Source organism: Scyliorhinus canicula, chromosome 15, assembly GCF_902713615.1.
Source record: "Scyliorhinus canicula chromosome 15, sScyCan1.1, whole genome shotgun sequence".
In the NCBI taxonomy this organism is placed as follows: Eukaryota; Metazoa; Chordata; class Chondrichthyes; order Carcharhiniformes; family Scyliorhinidae; genus Scyliorhinus; species Scyliorhinus canicula.
The window spans coordinates 97,410,170-97,432,423 of NC_052160.1; the positions used below are offsets into that span (position 1 = coordinate 97,410,170).

Below are 22,254 nucleotides of genomic sequence, written 5' to 3' on the forward strand. Positions count from 1 at the left end.
GGACCCCTTCCCACTCCATCAATTCCTTATATATTTCAGAAACCCTCTCCTCCCCAACCCCCGTTTTTGACATCATCATCTTATCCTGCAGTCTCCCAGAGGGAGGCGAGGGAAGCTTGGAACCTGCCTCCGGACAAAGTCCCGTACCTGTAGGTGCCGAAATTAGTTCCCACCCGGCAATTCAAACTCTTCCTCTAATCTCTCCAGGCTCGGGAAACCCTCTTCAATGAAGAGATCACCAACTCTCTCGATCCCTGTCCGCTGCCACCTCCAAAAGCCCCTGTCCAGCCCACCCGGAACAAAACGGTGGTTATCACAGTATTGGGTAGTTTCAAATGTTCTGAAAGTACTTCTGTGTTCACTGAGCTGTGAAGTTGTTGTAACAGATCAAGATTTCCGCCCTAAACCCTGTTTTTGGTGTATTTAATTTATTCCAAAAGTCCTCGTGTATGAATTTTTTAATTAGACCAGGTGTTTTCAATGGGAATAAAGCCAGTTTTGTCATTGGTTTGAGCCCATTGTAACTGTCAGAATGCTGTACACTTCATTCACCATAGTTACCCATCACCAACTCTGCATTTTTAAATAAAGTTTATTGAAGTTTACATTGATACACTGTGCAGTAGATGATTGAAACGGTTAATGTTTACAATTTACATGCTGTTCCTTTATTGGCACCATCTCTTCTCATACGCCGCCCCCTACTCACCTTTCCTACTATTTTCAGGCCCTGTCTTGGGTCCTTTCCTCTGCCATAAATGGATTATTTATCGCTCATTTTGTTCTTGTGGCTTGGTGGGAGGCCCTCTGGCCACCTTGTTGGTCTCTCCCTGGGTACCCTCCTGGCATTTCCTTGGGTCTGTCCCCTGTTGCCACACTCCCACCCCACTGCTGCTGTCTGCTTCCTTTTGCTATCTGCTTTCTGTGGTCCTGGTGGTTCCTATCTGTCCCCCTGCTCCCCTCCTTTCTATCCGTTATTGGCTTCAAACAGATCTTGGTACAGACTGATTAATTGCCCCCATGCTTTGTGGAAGCCATCGTCCAAGCCTTGGATGGCGTATTTGATCTTCTCCAGATGGAGAAATTCCGTTAAGTCTGCCAGCTAGTCTGTAGCTGTGAGTGGTGCTGCTGATCGCCAGCTGAGCAGGATTCTCTGGCAGGTGATTAAGGAACCAAATGCAAGGGCGTCGGCCCCATGTGAAGTTCTGGCTGGTCCAATATCTCGAAGACTGCCACTCTAGGGACTGCTCCACCCTTACCCCCGCAACCTTGGACATCACCTCAAAGAAGGCTGTCCAAAACCTGACCAGCTTGGGGCATGCCCAGAGCAAATGGGCATGGTTGGCCAGGCATCCCTGGCACTGTTCACATTTGTCCTCCAACTCCCAGAAGTGCCTTCTCATTCGGGTTCTGGTTAGGTGTGCTTTATGCACCACTGCATGAGGCAGGAGGAGGTGGAGTGGGCCCTAATTAGTGCTGCGCTTCAGAGTCCCCACCCTACTTTCGTCTCTAGTTCACCTTCCCATTTCTGTCTTGCTCTGTCCAGTGGTGCTCTTGCCCTTTCTAAAAGTCCCCGTTTATGTCCCTGCAGTTCCCTTTTTTCATACAGTCCAGAACCAGTAGTTCCTCCAAAATTGTGTCTCTCGGGTGCCCTAGGACATCTCGTCGTCTCCTTGTGGAGAAATGTTTTGACTTGTAGATGTCGGAGTTCCTGTCCCTTTGGTAGTTCCAGTCTCTCTCCGTCAGCTCTTCTGAGGTCGCAAGTCTGTCTCCAAAATAGAAGTCCTTGATCGCTAGTGCACCCCCGCTGACCTGTCTCCACCCCTTAAAGGTAGTGTCCAGCATGGCTGGTTGGAGCCTCTGGTTGCCACAGTTGGGGCCATGGTGGACATCTCAGTTAAGCCGAAGTGTTGGCTCATCTGGTTCCAGGTTCTTAGCGTTGCTACCACCACTGGGCTGGATGTGTCTTTTGCCAGCTGGGATGGGAGCGCTGTCGTGATGAGGGCTTGGAGGGTTGTTGCCATGCAGCAGGACTCCTCCAACATCACCCATTCAGTGTTTGGTTCCCTTACCCATCCATTCAATCTCTCTTGGTTGTGGTTACCCAGTGGTAGTATTGCAAGGTCGGAAGGGACAGGCTGCCCATGCTTCTTCTCTGCAGTGTTAGGGATTCTTGGATTCTTCTCAGAAGATGTTAGGAAATTAAATTATAAATATAGTGGGCAATTCAAGGGCTGAAAGCCTGGAGTTACATTGTGTTTGAAAAGGATTCTGTTTTGCTTCCAGGAAACAACAGGTGAAATTGAGGAAGGAATGTTTTTTCCAGTCTGGGCTAATGCCTGGGGAAGTCCCAGGAGAGTTGTGTGCTTTTGCAGCCTGCAGTGATCATTTGTTTTTTTTAGCCGGAGGAGATGACGGACGTTGGCCAACGGAAAGTTTCTAAGTGTCATTTTGTCATTTGTGCTGGGTTTTGCTGGGAGTTTCCCACTGGTTCTGTCGATGAGTTCCCCACCACTATCTAACAACACTTGACCACTGTTTTGGGATCAGGGGAGTTTCTCACCGGTTTAGCCCACACTTAGAATTATCTTCATCACTGGGGAACTGAACTCACTGGCCAGACTGGCTCCTCAGAGATTGGGCTGCCATTTTGAAAGGGTGTCCCGATCAGTGAGCTTGTGGGTCCCCCACACCCTCCACCCAGGAACAATATCACCCCCCCCACATGTATGGGAAGTTCCCTCCCTACCCCCTGCCCCCCCCCCCCCTTCCAAGTAACTATGGGGTCGCTCAGTGTCCCCCTTTTCAGGTCTTCCCCCACCCCCTTCCAGGACCCCCCACCCTTCAACCCCCCCCCCAACCTTATGTAGACCATACCCACCCTGCACCCCCTCTATCCTCCTTTCATGGGCATAGCCCCCCTTAAGCCCTGACCCTTGGCAGTGCCAAACTTGCACCTGAGAAACCAGGCACTGGCACCCTGGGAGTGCTCATAGTCATAGATGTTTACAGAATGGAAACAGGCCCTTCGACCCACCTTGTCCATGCCGCCCAGTTTCTATCACTAAACTCGTCCCACTTGCCTGCATTTGGCCCATATCCCTCTATACCCACCCTGCCCATGTAACTGTCTAATTGCTTTTTAAAGGACAAAATTGTACCCGCCTCCACCACTGCCTCTGGCGGCCCGTTCCAGTTGCTCACATCCCTGTGTGGAGAAATCTCCCCTCCCGTCTCTTTTGTATCTCTCCCCTCTCACCTTAAACCATGCCCTCTAGTTCTAGACTCCTCTACCTTTGGGAAAAGATGTCGACTATCTACCTTTTCTATGCCCCTCATTATTTTATAGATCTGCTGGATTTGCGGTGCCACCCAGGCACTTTGGCATTGCCAGGTACCTGTGTTCCAGGGGCAGGGCCAGGGCCCCACCCTGCACTATTCCTGCCACCCAGGGGCCTCCGATGGCCCTGGAGGCACTCCGGGTGCCATTTCTGCCTTGTCAACATTTGTGTGGACCAGGAGTGAACGGCACTGGGCTGGGAACTCCCTTGGCAGGCCGTTAGATTAAGTAGGTTTCAAACTTAGTTAAGCGCTTGTGGCTTGGTCGTGCCCATTGTGGGCGGGATTCTGGATGCGCCGCCTTGCGGGACTTTGGTATGCTATGAGGCATAGTGGGTGCCAAGAAGCCTACAGGAGGCCTCATCTGGCATCTACCGGCCATGTTGCGCTCCGGTTGGGCGTGACATGGCCGGTAGATCGCGCCCGGTTGAGCGCGACATGACCAGCGGATCATGCTCAAGGTGATTTCTGGGTGGAGCTGAGAAAAACAGAGGCAGGGAGTTTGGAGAAGCTTTGAAAGAATGAGAGGAGCTGAGTTCTGATCTGCCTGACCTGAGTCCACAATTCTTTCCAAGTAGGATAGTTTAAAGCAGAGCAGTCTTTTCTGAAGACTAGAAAGAGGCTGAAACACCTGGTTGAAGCAGCTATTTGAAGATTTTCAGCCAGAGTCTGAAACGGTTCTCGTCAGAGACTGTTCTCTACCGCAAGTATTACTCTGTGCCCTGCTAATTTTAAGACGGATCAAGAGCTGTATGTTTCTGTTCTTGTTGTTTAATGGTCAGTTGTATAGTAGTGTTAAGGGGTAATTGTAAGCTGTTCTTTTTCAGGTGTGAAGACAAAAGTTGAATATTGTATTTATAATAAAGTTTTGTTTTAGAAATACCAAAGCCCTATTTTTTTAATGGCATCACTCCTTCTTTCCGCACAGTCTTAAACTGATATATTGAGGCTTTGTTCCAGTAGGCTAGCCACTGTTGGGGTATGGTCTGGGATTGCGTTACCTGAAATGCTAATTCTGTTTCTCTCAACACCGCTCTCATCCTGTTGATTATTTCCAGCATCTTTTTCTTCCTCCATAGTCTCTTTTGCTGTTTTATTTCCAACTTTATTCTTGCATATTTCCTTATCTTCTCTTTCACGACATTAAAAGTTCCACCATTTGTTTAATTTTTTTAAAACCTTGAAATAGATGACAAATAATCTTCGCAAAGTTCATGAGCACATATAGCAATACTTGATAAACTGACAAGTAAAATGATTTCCCTTGCTGCGAAATAAAGTATGTAAGCTGCACTTCACTGTGATTTTCATGCCTGTGAGCATACAAGTATCTTTTGCAGTCATGCTAGGAAACCCCCAATGTTTCTCATTATTATTATAGTAACCGAACAGTGGCTAGGACACTGGTCCGAAATTCCAGTATTTTAATTTTGTAAGACAGTGAGGAAAGGATACTTCGCTGCAAGAGTGATTGCACAAATAATGAGGGATATGGTATATTAAAACAAACTTTGACTGACAGTATTAAAATCTTTAACATCGCACCAGAAAATAACTTCCAATTACCCCTTAAACAATACTACTCAATACATTGAATACCCTTACTTGCTATCTTTATTCCCACTTAAACAACAAGAAACTAAACCATAATATAAAAGTTAATATAAAAGCTAATTGTTGCGGATGCTGGAATCTAAAACAGAAAATGCTGGACAACCTCAGCAGGTCTGACAGCATCTGTGGAGAGAGGAAGGAGCTAACGTTTCGAGTCTGGATGTCTCTTTGTCAAAGCTGGAGAGAACAGGAAATAGTCAGATTTGTATTGTTGTGGAGGGGGCGGAACATGGAGCAGTAGGGCTGTTTCGAGGGCCAGTGATAGGTGGAGATTGACAAAGATGTCGTGGACATAAAGACAAAGGGAATGTAGATGTGCTTGATCAAGGTTAAGAATGGTGCTGATGGTGGCACATGTAGACATCCAGAACATTCTAATCTCTTAAAAGGCTTGTTTCAACTCCACCTTGTCCTCAGGCAAGTTTGCACTGTTGAAATACAGTTTATGTCTTTTAACTAATTTACAGGGAGAGCAGAGCTGTTTCATTGTGCCTGCCTTCAGCCACATCAGACCTCAATTGAAAATGCTTAATCAAAATGCATGATGCCTTAGCTCCACCCTACAATGACATCATCTCATCCAGCTGAAATCTAATTAAGTCTCCAGGGAATCCCCTTAATCTAAACAAAATTGCCTTGGCTCAAACTGTTTATGATGGTTAATTGTACCTCTGGTTCCTAAAATCTTTTATTTCAAGCCAAGATTATTTTAAAAACACGACTTAAGCAGTCAAACACACTTTACTTCACCAAATACATATAATCCAATATAGCTGAAATTCCAACATTCAGTACATTATGTGCTTATAAAATCTACGTTACTGACTTTATTAAGCTGCAGCATTAAGTTACATGATACTAAATTATTTTTCTTGGTCTACAGTGAATATGGCTTTGCTGAAAAGGTGGTAGAAGGAATGTCTATTGTGGTGAATTCCATTGTAGTTAAAATTGAAGCAAAAGCATTCAATACTTCCTTTGAGCTGTGGCAACTCCATGGTTACAGTGTGAATCCCAAGTGGCAGCAAAGTGATCTCCGATTCACAAGAATTACTGATCCAGAGCGAGGGGAGGTAAGAGTTCATAGTACTTCAAGTATCAATTTATAGCTATTAACATAACTCTGCTAAGTTGATGTAATGGTTTGAACTCCACCACTAAGCAGTGTGATCTCCTGTGAATGCACTGAGCACTATAAGCAGACAAAATCAATATCTTCCCATAAAGAAGTCTGTTGAATGAGCACTGCAGAGATGCAATTGGGGCCTTGTATATAATGGTTATTTACATAGAATTTACAGTGCAGAAGGAGGCCATTCGGCCCATCGAGTCTGCACCGGCTCTTGGAAAGAGCACCCCACCCAAGCCCATACCTCCACCCTATCCCCATAACCCAACCTAACACTAAGGGCAATTTGGACCCTAAGGGCAATTTATCACGGCAATCCACCTAACCTGCACATCTTTGGACTGTGGGAGGAAACCGGAGCACACTGGGAGGATGTGCAGACTCAACAGACAGTGACCCAAGCCGGGATTCAAACCTGGGACCCTGGAGCTGTGAAGCATTTGTGCTATCCACAATGCTACCGTGCTGCATTTCTAGCTTTAGTAATAGCAAAGATGGGAGCAAATGTAGCTGACCTGTTGTACTGGTAGAATGAACAGCATTTTTCAAGTTGAATGATTTGCAGTCCTATTCTCATGAAAATATTTGATCAACAACATTTGCGTAAACAGATGGTTATGCATGATCCCTAGATTAACCTTTTTCATGTGCAAGCCAAATTATCTAGTAATTTAACAACTATGTATGTGAACAGGAATGAAAATTGTAGTGTTCTTCTCGAAGGATAGAATTTAGTGACGATAAACAAGTTGCCAGGTGTCTGGCAAGTCATAGAATTGACACGGGACAAAAATACTTAATGTATTCTTGTCCCTATCATGGGAGAGCTACATTGCATTTGTAGAGAAAATGTAACCCTCTCAAAGCATGAGTATACAGTCACTGCACACAACTGAATTGACCAGAAATATGCTGTTGTTTCAATGCTTGTGTTGCTTCCAAATAATTGAGCTGTGTTTATACATTGTGCTCACAGCATTGAACTTTGTACTAACACTGGTTAAGGATCATGTATAAAAGATCTAAGTAAGGGTTTTTTATCAGCACTCTCTCACATAGATAAAATCAAGTAAGTTGCCTCCAGCAGTTCAAGAAGGCAACTCGCCACCACTTTCTGAAGGGCAACTAGGGATGGCCAATAAATGCTAGCCTAAGCAGAAACGCCCACATCCCATAAATGGATAAAAATAAATAAAGAAAATCATACAGCTGAGCAAGGTGGACACCAATGAACATGATGCACAGTTTGTTTAGCCATCAACTGAATAATTCTTGATTGCCTTTGTTCACATTGGTATTTATATTCTCAATTTAAATAGTATGTTTATGAGAACCATATGCTTGGTAACTAGTCTTATTTCCACTTTAAATAAATTTAAAGTACCCAATTATTTATTTTTTTCAATTAAGGGGCAATTTAGCCTGGCCAATCCAACTACCTGCACATCTTTAGGTTATGGGGGTGAAATCCACGCAGACACGGGGAATGTACAAACTCCACACAGTCAGTGACCCAGGCCGAGGTTCAAACCTGGGTCCTCTGCACCGTAGGCAGCAATGCTAACCACTGTGCCATGTGCCGACTTAGTTCCACTTTTAAGTAGGCCAAAAACTCTTAGAACTGCAGGAAATCAAATTATTTCCAATATTAACAGCATCTATGATTTTATAGCTGGGAAAATTATGTAGCCCACCATGTGCAGTTCGTCCTGCGATTAAATTCCTTTGTGAGAGTCTGAAACATCAAACAACACTTTTAAAATTTAAATGAGAGAACAGTTTTTGAGTTTGGCATTTATCATATTTATTTTATGTAGCGATGTTTGAGAGGAAAAAGAAGTTGCACAATGTTGTAATAAAAATACATGATTCTTTTCCCTATTGCATTACCTTTTTTAATGATCTCACTAAATGAATCATTGTTCATGATGAGTCAGTGGTTGACAAAAACAGGGCTGTCGGACAAAATAATAACACTAAACGCAGTAACATTGGGACAGGCTCTGCCCTGGAACCAGCAACACTGAGTTAAAAGTCTCTGGGTTTTGTTGAATTGACCCGGGTCGGAGAACATGGGAGAAGGAGGTTTTAAAAACATTTGAGTAGCTCCTAGGATTATGGCTAGTGTACCAAAGATTGGCTCTGAGGGAATGATGGAGATTGCTGATGACTGTTGGAATTTGGGGACTGTCCTCATGGGGTAGAGAAACTCGAGGGGGTGGAATTCGTGTTTCAGTTGACTTTTTAAAAAACTATCACAATTTGACCTTAGTAAGCCTGTTCTTAGCTTTGTATTCAGCCATATTTACTCTTAAAATAAGCTATCAGTGCTCACTGTTTATTTGCGTAAATTGATCAGGAAGTTACACTCCCCTTTGAGAGACTGCAATGAAACATGTGGAACTCCATTTGGGTCAATGACACACCCAAGTTTTCAATCTGTCAATTCGGCCATACGCTTCCTTCACAAGCACGCTTAAGTGGGGGAAAAAGTGCAGCCATTTAATTATTTGTTTGTTTTTGTATAGAGTTTGCTTTATTCATTTATTTTAAAGCATGGCGATTGAAAACCATAGGATTATACACGCAGTATTGACCCGAGCAAGGGTGGGATCAAACCTGACTCCTATACACAAGCAAAGCTTCTTGTCCCAGATGTAATGTGAATTTTGGTTTACTGCAGTCTGTCAGTACTATATCAATAGACATAGGAGTTTTGATGAACCATTCACATGTATTGTTTCTTTGTTCATAAACTGTAAAAACAAAGTCACAAAATTGCTCTACTTTTTTTATATAGCTTGAGAGGTTTATAATTTGAATGATATGTATTTTTAACAGGTTTTGACTTTTAAGGAAATAAACTGGCAGACACTCCGCATTGAAGCTGATGCCATCCCAGGTGATCAGAGCATTATCAGTACACCACTAAGGCTGATCACCAACCAGTCAAAAATCAAACTTGTTCTGAAGAGAAGGGTATGTACAGCCCACCAACTTTCATACTTCTGTTGGTTATGTCATTTATACATCAGTAGTTCACAATGAGTATTCCACTGGACTGCGCTAATGGTGAATATACAAACAAAATGCCTTTGCTACGTTAGGTTTTCCAAATGCTGGTTGCATGAAGCTGGGAAACTGACATTTTGTGTTAAAATAAGTAATACGGGGGACCTTTCATGAACACGGAGAAGGTTAGGTGCCTGTTGGCTCACCAGCTGAGACCGCAAGCAGCCACGAGGGAGATAGCCCAGGTAAAGGACAGCAGAGGCGGACTGGTAGCCGAACTAAAAAAGGTCAACCAAGCATTTGAGGCCTTCTTCTGTGGCCTATACACCTCTGAGCCCTCCGGGGACTCGAGTATAAAACAGTTCCTCGACAGACATGCCAGTTGTGGGCGAACGATAGACTGAGGAAGCTGGAAGCACCAATAGGACTGGGTGAGGTCATGGAGAGCATCTACTCCATGCAGGCATGGAAGGCGCCAGGGCCCATGGGTTCCCACCGGACTTCTATTACAAAATTGCACCAGCTCTTGCCACGTACCTGCGGGAGATGTTCGCAGACTCGCTAGCAAGGGGCACTTTGCCTCCTACGCTAACACAGGCCAACATATCGTTGATCCCCTGGTAGACAAAGACCCAGCAGAATGCAGATCATATAAAATCGTTTCGCTGCTTAACGTAGATGCGAATATACTCGCGAAGGTCCTGGCCAAGAGACTGGAGAACTGCGAACCAGAGGGGCTTTATCAAGGGTAGACAGCTAACGGCGAACATCAGATGGCTGCTGAATGTGATACTGACCCCACCAGAGGTGATCGTCTCCCTAGATTCAGAAAAGGCCTTTGACACAGTCAAATGGAAGTACTCATACTGGAGCGGTTTGGGCTAGGGATGTTGTTCATCTCGTAGGTGAAACTCCTGTACAACACCATCAGCTCTGAATCCTTGCAGTTGCACAGAGATGCCAGACAGAGAAGCCAGCTGTCCCTGCTCCTGTTTGTGTTGGCAATTGAAGCTGTGGCAATCATCCACCGAGACGCAAAAGGTTGGAAGGGTATCCGAAGAGGAGAAAGAGAGCACAAAGAATCTAAAAATCCCCAAGTAAACACTGCAGAGGAGGAGAAGCATGGGCAACCTGGCACTTCCAAACTTGCAGTGCTACCACTGGGCAGCTGCAGCCGAGAGTGTGAGGGCATGGGTAAGGGAACAGAGCATGAAGTGGCTGAGGATGAAGGAGTTCTTCTGCATGGAAACAACCCTCCGAGCCCTTGACACGACAGTGCTCCCATCTCTGCCGGCAAAGTACTCATACCAGTGGTGGTAGCAAGGCTAAAAACATAGAACCAGATGAGACAACACTTGGGCTTAACCAAAATGTCCACCATGGCCCCCATCTGCAGTAACCACAGATTCAAAAGATGGAGACAGGACCAGACTTTTAAAAAATTATTGTTTTCCAATTAAGGGGCAATTCACCAACTGCACATCTTTGGGTTGTGGGGTGAAACCCACGCAAACACGAAGATTGTGCAAACTCCACCTGGACAGTGATCCAAGGCCGGGATCGAACCCGGATCCTCGGCGCCATGAGGCAGCAGTGCTAACCACTGCGCCACCGTGCCGCTCTACGATTCGGGACTTCTACATGGGGGACAGACTTGCAACCTTAGAGCTGGCGGGATGCAACCTTAATCGTCCAATGTAAGCAAGTCTCTCCAGGGGGCTGTAAATATGACTGGTAGGGGGAACAATGCTCCAATTAGACTGGAAAACCACATGTTTACTTAATTGCTGTGGTGCTTTGGTCAACTAAGCTGCACAACAGTAGTTAATCTTTACAGGAGACTTGTTTCATGCCATCTTGCCCTCAATAGATGAGCATTCATAGACTCCAAGAATCCCTACCAGTGCAGAAGGAGGCCACTTGTCCCATCGCATCTGCACTGACCCTCTGAAAGAGTTTGCTACCTAGGCCCACTCCCCTGCCCTATCCCTGCAACCCCACCTAACCTTTGGACACTTTAGGGACAATTTAGCTTGACCAATACACTTAACCTGTGCATCTTTGGATTGTGGGAGGAAACCAGAGCACCCTGAGGAAACCGCAGATATGGGGAGAAGTACTAACTCCACACAGTCACCCAATGTTGGACTCGAACCATTGTACACTGTGCTGCCTGATGTTGAAGTGCATCATCATTGATTGGACTTCCAGTCCAATTATCTGTACATGTTTTGTTGCACATTGGATGCATTATATATAGAGCATATTCTAGTGAGAGGCAGAATCAGCAGTAGTACAAAACTCTAGTATGGCCGCATTTGGAGTATTGCGTATAGTTCTGGCCGCCTCATTATAGGAAGGACGTGGAAGCTTTGGAACGGGTGCAGAGGAGATTTACCAGGATGTTGCCTGGTATGGAGGGAAAATCTTATGAGGAAAGGCTGATGGACTTGAGGTTGTTTTCGTTAGAGAGAAGAAGGTTAAGAGGTGACTTAATAGAGGCATATAAAATGATCAGAGGGTTAGATAGGGTGGACAGTGAGAGCCTTCTCCCGCGGATGGAGGTGACTAGCATGAGGGGACATAGCCTTAAATTGAGGGGTAATAGATATAGGACAGAGGTCAGAGGTAGGATTTTTACGCAAAGAGTGGTGAGGCCGTGGAATGTCCTACCTGCAACAGTAGTGCACACGCCAACATTGAGGGCATTTAAAAGTTTATTGGATAAGCATATGGATGATAATGGCATAGTGTAGGTTAGATGGCCTTTAGTTTTTGACTTCCCATGTCGGTGCAACATCGAGGGCCGAAGGGCCTGTACTGCGCTGTATCGTTCTATGTTCTAGTTATAATGTAAATACATTTGACTTTGGGTGGATTGACCCCAATTGTCTTATCCATTCAACATGGAGCTACACAAGGAAGCATTTGGACAGATAAAAGATTTTGAGGAGTATCTGAAGATGGAGAACTTGAGGGATGGAACTCTCCATCCTGCGGCTGAAAGTCCTGTAATGGAGTGATTAAAATCAGGGATGTGCAAGAGACCGGAAATGGAGGAGAGCAAGTGTCTCCAAAGACATGAGGAATGTAAAGATGGGACACAGCAAGGCTGTGGAGAGATCTGAAAACAATTGAGAAGCTCAAAAATCTGAGCATTGCTGGCCTGGGAGCAAATGTAAATCAGCAAATGCAGAAATGTTGGATGATTGAAACGGTGCGATGAAGAATCTTGTGGGGAATTGGATTGAAAAATGTTTCTCATATGTTTTGAGAATAATCAACTTTACATCTTTGCTTTGTACCAGATGAAAGATTGCAATGTGGTAGGCTCAAAGCTAATGTTCCTGTTGGATGATTTGCTGTGGGTTCTCACTGACTCCCAACTAAAAGCAATGATTGAATATGCACAGTCACTCAGCGAGGCCATGGAGAATTCAGCTAGGCAGCGGAAGAGAATGGCTCCAGACACTGCAGGGGTGAGTGCAAATGAGATTCAGCAGTTTAATCAGTTTAATTTTCCATGCAATAACTGTTATGAAGTTATGTTATGAAGGTTTTCCAGGGGCTGGTTTAGCTCACTGGGCTAAATCGCTGGCTTTTAAAGCAGACCAAGCAGGCCAGCAGCACGGTTCGATTCCCGTACCAGCCTCCCCGGACAGGCTCCGGAATGTGGCGACTTGGGGCTTTTCACAGTAACTTCATTGAAGCCTACTCGTGACAATAAGCGATTTTCATTTTTCATTTCATTTCATTTCAGTTGCAGTAAATCCAAGTTTATGAATCAACATTTAATTTTAAAAGACGGTGTCATCAGATCAGTGTGTAATTTGATCAGTGTTGGTAGAAATCCATCTTTGTCACCTTGCTGTCCTCAAAGCAATGAGTGTTTCTTTCCCTGTTGTGTTATCAAGGATATTGGCTGAAGAATTCATGTTTTGAGACAAACACCCATGATAGACTTTTTTTTTAATAAATGTTTTTTATTGAGTTTTTATGTTTTATATATGACAAGTTACAAATTGTTAGAGAGAGAAAAAAAAAGACACAAAAATTTAACATGTATATTTACAGGAAAACATCTTTATAACAACAATTGTGGCCGCCCCCTTTAGCCAGCATACATATTCTACATTCCCCAATATGGCCGAGGCACATGTTTATAGGCATTTATTTATAGTTTGGTTTTGGGCCTTAGCTTGCCATCAAACCCCCATAACGAACCCGTAACCCCCCCCCCCCCCCCCGGCTACCTTCCCCCGATTCCCGTCCATTTTCCCCCGATTCTTGGCCACCCAGCTATTCTTCCTTTTGTACGTTGGCCACAAACAGGTCCCGGAACAGTTGCATGAATGGCTCCCACGTTCTATGGAAGCCGTCGTCTGACCCTCGGATGGCGAATTTGATTTTCTCCATTTGGAGAGATTCCAAGAGGTCGGACAGCCAGTCTGCAGCTCTGGGCGGTGCTGCTGACCGCCAGCCAAAAAGGATTCTACGGCGGGCGATCAGGGAGGCAAAGGCAAGGGCGTCCGCCCTCCTCCCCAGGAATAGATCTGGCTGGTCTGAAACCCCGAAGACCGCCACTATCGGGCATGGCTCCACCCTCACTCCCACCACTTTGGACATAACCTCGAAGAAGGCTGTCCAGTAATCCACAAGTCTGGGGCAAGACCAGAACATGTGGGCGTGGTTGGCCGAGCCTCTTTGGCACCGTTCACATCTGTCCTCCACCTCCGGGAAGAACCTGCTCATACGGTTTCTCGTTAAGTGGGCTCTATGTACCACTTTTAGTTGCGTCAGGCTGAGCCTTGCGCACGTGGAGGTGGAGTTGACCCTATGCAGTGCTTCGCTCCAGAGTCCCCACCCTATCTCCATCCCCAGGTCGTCCTCCCATTTCCTCCTTGTTGCGTCCAGTACGGTGTCGTCCCTTTCTACCAGTCGGTCATACATGTCGCTACAGTTCCCTTTCTCTAGGATACTTGCGTCCAGTAGGTCTTCCAGTAGAGTCTGTCGTGGCGGTTTTGGGTACGTCCTTGACTCCTTTCTTAGGAAGTTTTTGAGCTGCAGGTACCGTAGCTCGTTCCCCCCAGCTAGCTGAAATTTCTCTGTCAGTTCGTCCAGTGTTGCAATCCTGTCGTCCGTGTATAGGTCCCTGACTGTCAGTGTCCCCCCGTCCTGCCTCCACCTTTTGAAGGTGGCGTCAGTCAGTGCTGGTGTGAACCTATGGTTGTTGCAGATGGGAGCCTTGTCCGACATTTTGGTCAGGCCAAATTGCTGCCGCAGTTGGTTCCAGGATTGGAGGGTGGCTGTCACCACTGGGCTGCTGGAGTGTTTTTTGGGTGGGAATGGGAGTGCTGCCGTGGCGAGGGCCCGGAGGGAGGTCCCCATGCAGGAGGACTCCTCCGCACGCACCCACTCAGCTTCTGGCTCCTGGATCCATCCCCTTACTCGCTCGGCTGTTGCCGCCCAGTGGTAGAATTGTAGATTCGGGAGGGCTAGCCCCCCCTGGATTTTGTTTTCTGTAGGACCTTCTTTGGGATCCTAGCATTTTTACCCCCCCATACGAACGCCATGATAAGTTTGTCCAGCGCTTTGAAAAAGGCCTTGGGGATGTAGATCGGAATGGATCTAAACAGGAAGAGGAACCTGGGCAGTACGTTCATTTTGATCGTCTGGACTCTCCCCGCGAGGGAGAGCGGGAGTGTGTTCCATCTTTGCAGGTCCTTTTTAACTTCCTCCGTCAGACTGGTGAGGTTCCATTTGTGGATCCCTTTCCAGTCATGGGCTATTTGGATCCCCAGGTAGCGGAATTTGTGTCGGGCTTGTTTGAACGGCAGCCCCTTTCGTGCTTCCCCCCTCCCCCGTTGCGTTTGTAGCCCGAGAAGGCTCCAAACTCTTTCAGGAGCGCAATGATTCCGTCCATGCTGCTTTGTGGGTCCGAGATATAGAGGAGCAGATCGTCCGCATAGAGTGAGACTCTGTGCTCTCTACCTCCCCTTCGGATCCCCCTCCAATTTTTCGCTGCCCTGAGCGCGATTGCTAGCGGTTCAATTGCTAGTGCGAACAGCAGCGGGGACAGTGGGCATCCTTGTCTGGTGCCCCTGTGCAGCTGGAAGTATTGGGAGTTGGTATTGTTGGTCCGTACACTCGCCATGGGAGCATTGTATAGGAGCTTTACCCAAGCGGTGAATCCTGTTCCAAGCCCGAACCGCTCCAGTACCTCTATGAGGTATTTCCATTCGACTCTATCGAAGGCCTTTTCTGCGTCCAGGGAGACGATCACCTCTTGTGTTCTCTCCCCGGAGGGGGTCATTATCACGTTCAGCAGGCGCCTGATGTTCGCGGTAAGCTGTCTACCTTTGACGAAGCCCGTCTGGTCCTCTGTGACCACCTCAGGTACACAGTCTTCTAGCCTTTTGGCTAGGATTTTGGCCAGTATTTTGGCGTCTGCGTTCAGCAGAGATGTGGGTCTGTATGACCCACATTCCATTGGGTCTTTGTCCTTCTTAGGTATCAGCGAAATTGAGGCCTGTGCTAACGTGGGTGGCAGTGTGCCCCTAGCTAGCGAGTCTGTGAACATCTCCCGCAGGTGCGGGGCCAGCGCTGTTGCAAATTTTTTGTAGAAGTCCGCCGGGAATCCATCCGGTCCCGGCGCCTTCCCCGTCTGCATGGAGCTAATGCTGTCCATGATCTCTCCCAGTGATAGTGGTGCTTCCAGATCCCGCTTTCTGCCCTCTCCCACGACTGGTATGTCCAGTCCATCAAGGAACCTGTTCATCCCAGCTTTCCCCGTTGGGGGCTCTGAGGTGTACAGCTCTTGGTAGAAGGCCTTGAAGGTTTCGTTAATCCTCTCTGGTTCCGTTTCCAACGTGCCTCTGGTACCTCTGATTTGCGCAATTTCTCTGCTGGCTGCCTGCTTTCTCAGCTGGTGTGCCAACAGGCGGCTGGCTTTGTCTCCGTGTTCGTACAGGGCCCCGCGTGCCTGGCGGAGTTGGTGTACTGCTTTCCTGGTGGAGAGCAGGTCAAAGTTCCTTTGTAATTCTTTTCTCTCCGCCAGGAGCTCTACGGTCGGGGCCTCGGAGTATTTACGGTCTACCTCCAGTATGGAGTCGACCAGCTTCTGCCTAGCCACCCTTTCCTCCCTATCTCTTTGCGCTTTGAAGGCAATGATTTCCCCTCTTAGTACGGCCTTTAGCGCTTCCCAGAACGTGGAGGGTGAGACTTCCCCGTTCTGGTTGTTCTCCGTGTACTCCGCTATGGCCCGCGCTATCCTTTCGCTGAAGGCCTTGTCAGCTAGTAAGGCACCGTCCAACCTCCATGTGGGGCGCTGGGCCCTTCCCGTCTCCAGCCGCACGTCCATGTAGTGTGGGGCGTGATCTGATATCACAATTGCGGAGTATTCCACCTTGTCTATCCCTGGAAGCACCGTTTTCCCCACCACAAAGAAGTCAATTCTGGTGTACACGTTGTGTACTGGGGAGAAGAAGGAGAATTCTTTCTCCCCCGGGTGGGCGAATCTCCAGGGGTCCACTGCTCCCATCTGCTCCATATAGTGACTGAGTTCCCTTGCCATGCTTGAGGTTTTCCCCGTTTTGGGGTTTGATCTGTCCATCTTTGGATCCTGTACACAGTTGAAGTCCCCCCCCCCCCCCCCATGATTAGTCGGTGCGTCGCTATGTCCGGGATTTCTGCCATGGTCTTTTGGATGAAGCTCGTGTCGTCCCAGTTGGGCGTGTACACGTTGACTAGAACTACCGGCGCCCCATCTAGGGCCCCGCTGACCATGACATACCGCCCCCCTGGGTCTGTAACCGTCTCTGTCGCCCTAAACCTTGTCCTCTTGCCGATCAGGATCGCCACCCCCCGGCCCTTGTCCCATAACAGGAATGGTAGGTTTGTCCCACCCAGCCCTTTCTTACCCGCAGTTGGTCCTGCTCCCTCAGGTGCGTCTCTTGGAGGAAGACTATGTCGGCCCTCATGTTTCTGAGGTGGGTGAGGACTCTAGATCTCTTCACTGGGGCGTTAAGTCCCCTTACGTTCCAGGTGATTATCCTGGTGGGGGGCTTCTGCCCCCTCGCTCCTGTGGGATTAACCATATTTCTCCGGTGGACGCGCCCCTGCCCTCTGGGGTTTCCCTTTGTTAGGGGGCCGTCCAGGATGACCACTATCACTGCTCTCCCCATGCGGTCGGGTCTCTGCGCTCCGGGGTTTCCCCTTGTCCCGGGGGCACCCGCCATGGCCGTCCACTGTGTGTCCGCCACGCGGGTAGTCCCCTGCACTCCAGGGGCCCCCTTCGCCCACAGACCATACTGGGTGGGTACTTGCAGCGGTTCCCTGTTTCGAGCCCTTGGTTGTGGCACATTGTGGCCCTGTTCCTTTTCTGGCCTCTTTTGTCCCTTTGTCCCTGCATTTCCCCTCCCTGGTCTCTCGCACCCTGAGTGACCCCCCACTCTCTCCCTTTTCCCCCCTCCCCTGTATACCCCTCCTTTGCCCCTCTATCCCCTATTCCTGTCCCCGTTTGCTCTCCCAACTTTGATGGGTGATCCCCCCCTGCCTGGCGCCTTCCCTCCTGTTGGGGGTGCGCCGCGGCCCTGCTTTGTTGCATGCCCCCGTCGCTAGCTTTCCTGCTAGCACAGTGGCTCCCCTCTCGGAGGTTGCTGTCTCGCTTCTCCTCTGCCTGTCCTCTACAGTTTTCTGCCTCCTCCTCCACCTTACCCTGCGCCCCTCTCGCCTGCTCTCCCTTCTCCAATACTCTCGTTCCCTCGTGCTGGGGCCTGGCCTCCCACCTGGAGCGGTCCCTTGGGCAGTGGGTTGTTTTTTGTTCTGGGTGTTCCTGCCGGGGGGGAGGGGGCTGGCTTTGCCTCGCCCCTCCCCACCCCCCCGTCGGCGTGCCATTTCTCCTTGCCATGGGCCCCCCGTCCCTACCCCCCCCCCCAGGCGTTTTTCCAGCCCGTGCTCCTCGACGAACCTATTCGCCTCAGCAGGGGCTGTAAAGAAATATTCCTTGTTCTGGTATGTGACCCAGAGTTTTGCTGGGTACAGCATACCAAAATGCACTTTGCTCTTGTAGAGAGCTGCTTTCGCTCTGTTGAACTCAGCCCGTCTCTTAGTTATGTCCGCTCCAAGATCCTCGTAGACTCTGATGGCGTGCCCTCTCCATTTGCAGGATCTATTTTCCTTGGCCCAGCGCAGGATTGTCTCCCTATCCCAGTACCGGTGCAGTTTGGCTATGACTGCTCTCGGTTGTTCCCCTGCCTTGGGCTTCGGGTGCAGCGCCCGATGAGCTCTGTCCATTTCCGGTGGGGTGGGGAAAGTCTCCCTCCCCACTAAGGTGCCCAGCATCGCAGCCACGAATGCTGTGGGGTTTCTGCCCTTGATCCCCTCTGGCAGGCCCACTATCCTAACATTTTGCCTTCTCGAGCTGGTTTCCTGGTCGTCTACCCTGCCCTTCAGGCTCCCCTGTGTTGCACCCAGTCTCGCCACTTCCCTCTCCAGGGCCGTGACCTGGTCGCTCATGTCGGTCGCTGCTTTCTCCAACTTTTTAATGGTTGCCTCATGGGCTTCCAGTTTCTCCCCTTGGGCATCCACTTTCTCCTCCAATCTGGTCAGAGCCTGCTGCACCCCTGACATGGCCCTGGCCACTGCTGTCTGTATTGCTGCCTCTCCATCCGCTTTCAACTCTGCTTTGATTGCCTGCAGCTGCTCCCTCACCACCTCGGCAAAGGCTGCCTTCCAATTCACGCCCCCCTCTAACCCCAGGGGAGAGGATACCTGTCTGTCCAGCGCTTTTTGATGCGGCGATACATCCGTCCCACCGCTTCGTGTGCTGACTCGTTCGCCTGAGCTGGCTTGCCCTTTGTCCCGTCTGCTTCTGTTGCCCCCTTTCCCTTGGCTCCCTTCTGGCATTTTTTTCTCCCCCTTCCCTTTCATCTTTTCTTCTCCCCTTGTTTCCCCCCCCCCCCCCCTTTTCCGCACCTTATTTTTATTTTATTTATTATTATTATTTATTTATTTATTTATTATTTCCCCCTCCCCTCTCCTCCCTTCTTTCCTTTACCCCTTTATTTTATTTATTTCTTAATTATTTTCTCTCCTCCACCCCGCTTTTATGCAACTCCTCTCAGATGGACTTACTTTTGCTGGGAGCGAGTGTAAAAAGAGAGAAAATTGTATATATACCCCTCCCTCTCTCTTTAACAGTTTTCTTTTGGGTTTTTTAAAAAAAAGAAATAAAAGTCCTTTTTTGTTTTCTCTCCCCCTTCCTCTCTCCTCACTCACCCAGGAGAGAGAGAGGCTTTTGCCCAGATCTTTTGTTCTTGCCACGTGGTGGTCGCTGCCGTTTGGGGGGGGGGGGGGGTTGGGCCGGTCCCTGTTGCCGCACTTCGCACCCCGCGTCCTCCTGGTCACTGCCGCCGGCTGGGCCCCCCTTTGGTCCCTGCCACACCGCTCCTGGGTTGCGTTTGGGGGGGGGGGGGTGGACCTACCGCCGCCGCACCGATCCTGCCGCCGCCGAGCCCCTCTGCTACCGCCGCTGCCGCCAAGCCCCTCCGTCGCCGCTGCCGCCAAGCCCCTTTGTCGCTGCCGAGGATCCGCCGCCGACAGGCCTGCCGGGGGGGGGGGGGGGTCCCTTACCTGTTCTCAGCCGCTTGCGGGAGCCCCTCTCCCTGCGACCGCTCCCTGATAGACTTTTTGATTAATCATTGTCATTCATGTTCCTACTGATCTGATGGGTTTGGTTTGGCCTTGTGTTGGTTTCATGGAAGCAGAATTGGCTTATTAAATAATTTTGATAATCTTTATTAGTGTCACAAGTAGGCTTACATTAACACTGCAATGAAGTTACTGTGAAAATCCCCGAGTTGACATACTGAGGCGCCTGTTCAGGTACACTGAGGGAGAATTCAATGTCCAATGCACTTAACAAGCACGTCTTTCGGGACTTGTGGGAGGAAACCGGAGCACCTGGAGGAATGCCACACAGATACAGGGAGAGCGTGCAGACTCTGCAGAGTGACCCAAGCCAGGAATCAAACCTGGGACCCTGGCTATGTGAAGCAACAGTGCCAACCACTGTGCCACTGGGCCGCACACAATATCGCTACGAACGGAAACAGTTGCGGCTGCTATGGCTTTCTGAACTCTGTTTGTCTTAGAATTTTTAGTATAGCTTATTAAAATTTACTTTTATGAAGGCATTGTGGAGTATGCAGGAAGTGAAATGTTAGTATAGTTTCGTCAAGCAGTACATACAAATATAATCTAGATTAAATTACAATGCCCAAATGCTTCAGGCAAACACTAAGCCATCTGTCCACGACATTGATCTGGAAAACTTGGAAACAAAAGTGCTCAAGAGAGCCCTTATTTTGGATTTTCTGAAATGAAATGAAAATCGCTTATTGTCACGAGTAGGCTTCAAATGAAGTTACTGTGAAAAGCCCCTAGTCGCCACATTCCGGCGCCTGTTCGGGGAGGCTGGTACGGGATGTGCACCACTTAAATCTTTCCAAAGATGGAGAGAATGAATGCAACATATAGTGATGCAGGGCCATCTTTGAACTGTCAGGCTTCTTTATTTAACAGCACTTCAGCATATGAAATGTTGGGACAGGGAGGTCCCAGAATGGAACCCTGTTTCAAAAGACCATAATTTTGACTTTATTTTTTAGAAAATGAGGTTGAAGAGTCACAGGGCTGCCCATTAACTTTTAACAGCGAAATATCTTCAGTAAACTTTGAAAAGTTTTATCAAAATACAATACTCTTTCACTTCCACTTATCTTCACAACAGAACTCAGATTTTAAAGGTAACCCAGGTTACAAGATGTGTCTTACGCTATAATGTTTTTGGTAAATACGCTGTCCCTGTAAACCAATAGGCAAACTGTGGTCAGACATACTCCATTCTGAAACCCAATTGAATTTCTGTGCATTTCTTCTCCAATCCCCCAGATTATTATCTCTCAAATGTTTCCAAACTCCACTCTTCTTTAAAACAGTGCCTTCTCTCAGCAGTTTTAGCAATGATCCACTTCCAGGAATTCCCACTCTCCTTTCAATATGCATTTGTCTTCAATTGCCATGTTCATTCAAGCTTCCACATTATCTCTCAGGTACCCAGCTACCACAATAGAGTACTATTACATAGAACAGCACAGAACAGGCCCTTCTGCCCTCAATGTTGTGCCGAGCCATGATCACCCTACTCAAACCCACGTATCCACCCTATACCCATAACCCAACAACCCCCCCTTAACCTTACTTTTTTATTAGGACACTACGGGCAATTTAGCATGGCCAATCCACCTAACCCGCACATCTTTGGACTGTGGGAGGAAACCGGAGCACCCGGAGGAAACCCACGCACACAGGGGGAGGACGTGCAGACTCCACACAGACAGTGACCCAGCCGGGAATCGAACCTGGGACCCTGGAGCTGTGAAGCATTTATGCAAACCACCATGCTGCCCTGTTGTTTGACGATGGTTTACGATTGTTTCAAATATCTAGCTTTTCCCCAGCCAATTTCATCATGTCTTGCACTTTCCAACTCTAGCTTCAGTGAACAGTTCCCTGCTCAAATGCTGATTCCTGTTTCCCTTTTAACTTCAATCTTCCTGGAAACGTCTCTTTTCATTCCCTAGTTTCTATAGTTGTTCTTGCAGTTTCTGCCACTTGCTTTCTTGCCCATCTCTCCAGTGTATTATTTTTCTTCCGGCAGTCCTGAGAACTGTTCTCCCTATCACTGCTAAGCTCCTTCTGCCCCGGATTCAGTTTAACACAACTCGGTCGCAATGTTTTCTATTTGGTGTTTGTGAGTAAAAGACACTTGAATGTAACTGCCCAAAATTTCCTAAAGTAGCAGTGAATGATGCTGCTGTTAAATTGTTCCTGGCAAGCATATGATATGATCAGTCTGGCACATTGTACAGGACATCTGGGATGTCAGGAAAGCAACTACACACCTCTTCAACCAATCAGATTGAAGCATTGGGAATTTTTCAATGCAAGCACCAAGAAGGAATTACAACTTTAAATGGTGAACTTCATTTTAAAACAGGTACAGCCAGAACTGTTGAATTAGGATAGAAAAAGTAAAAGACAATTGACTTTTTTGAACTCCCAAAATTAAAACCTGGAGGAATGAGACTCTACATTTG

General features: G+C 47.9%; 1 protein-coding gene across 3 annotated transcripts in view; it reads left to right on the top strand.

Moving 5' to 3' along the window:
- Window positions 1-22,254, top strand: part of uhrf1bp1 (UHRF1 binding protein 1) — a 226,761-nt gene that overhangs the window by 117,821 nt on the left and 86,686 nt on the right. For all 3 annotated transcript variants that reach the window (XM_038821140.1, XM_038821138.1, XM_038821139.1), the window contains exons 5-7: window positions 5,837-6,026; window positions 8,924-9,061; window positions 12,403-12,573. In XM_038821140.1, the coding sequence (XP_038677068.1) occupies window positions 5,837-6,026; window positions 8,924-9,061; window positions 12,403-12,573 (499 nt within the window). The remainder of the gene's footprint in view (window positions 1-5,836; window positions 6,027-8,923; window positions 9,062-12,402; window positions 12,574-22,254) is intronic.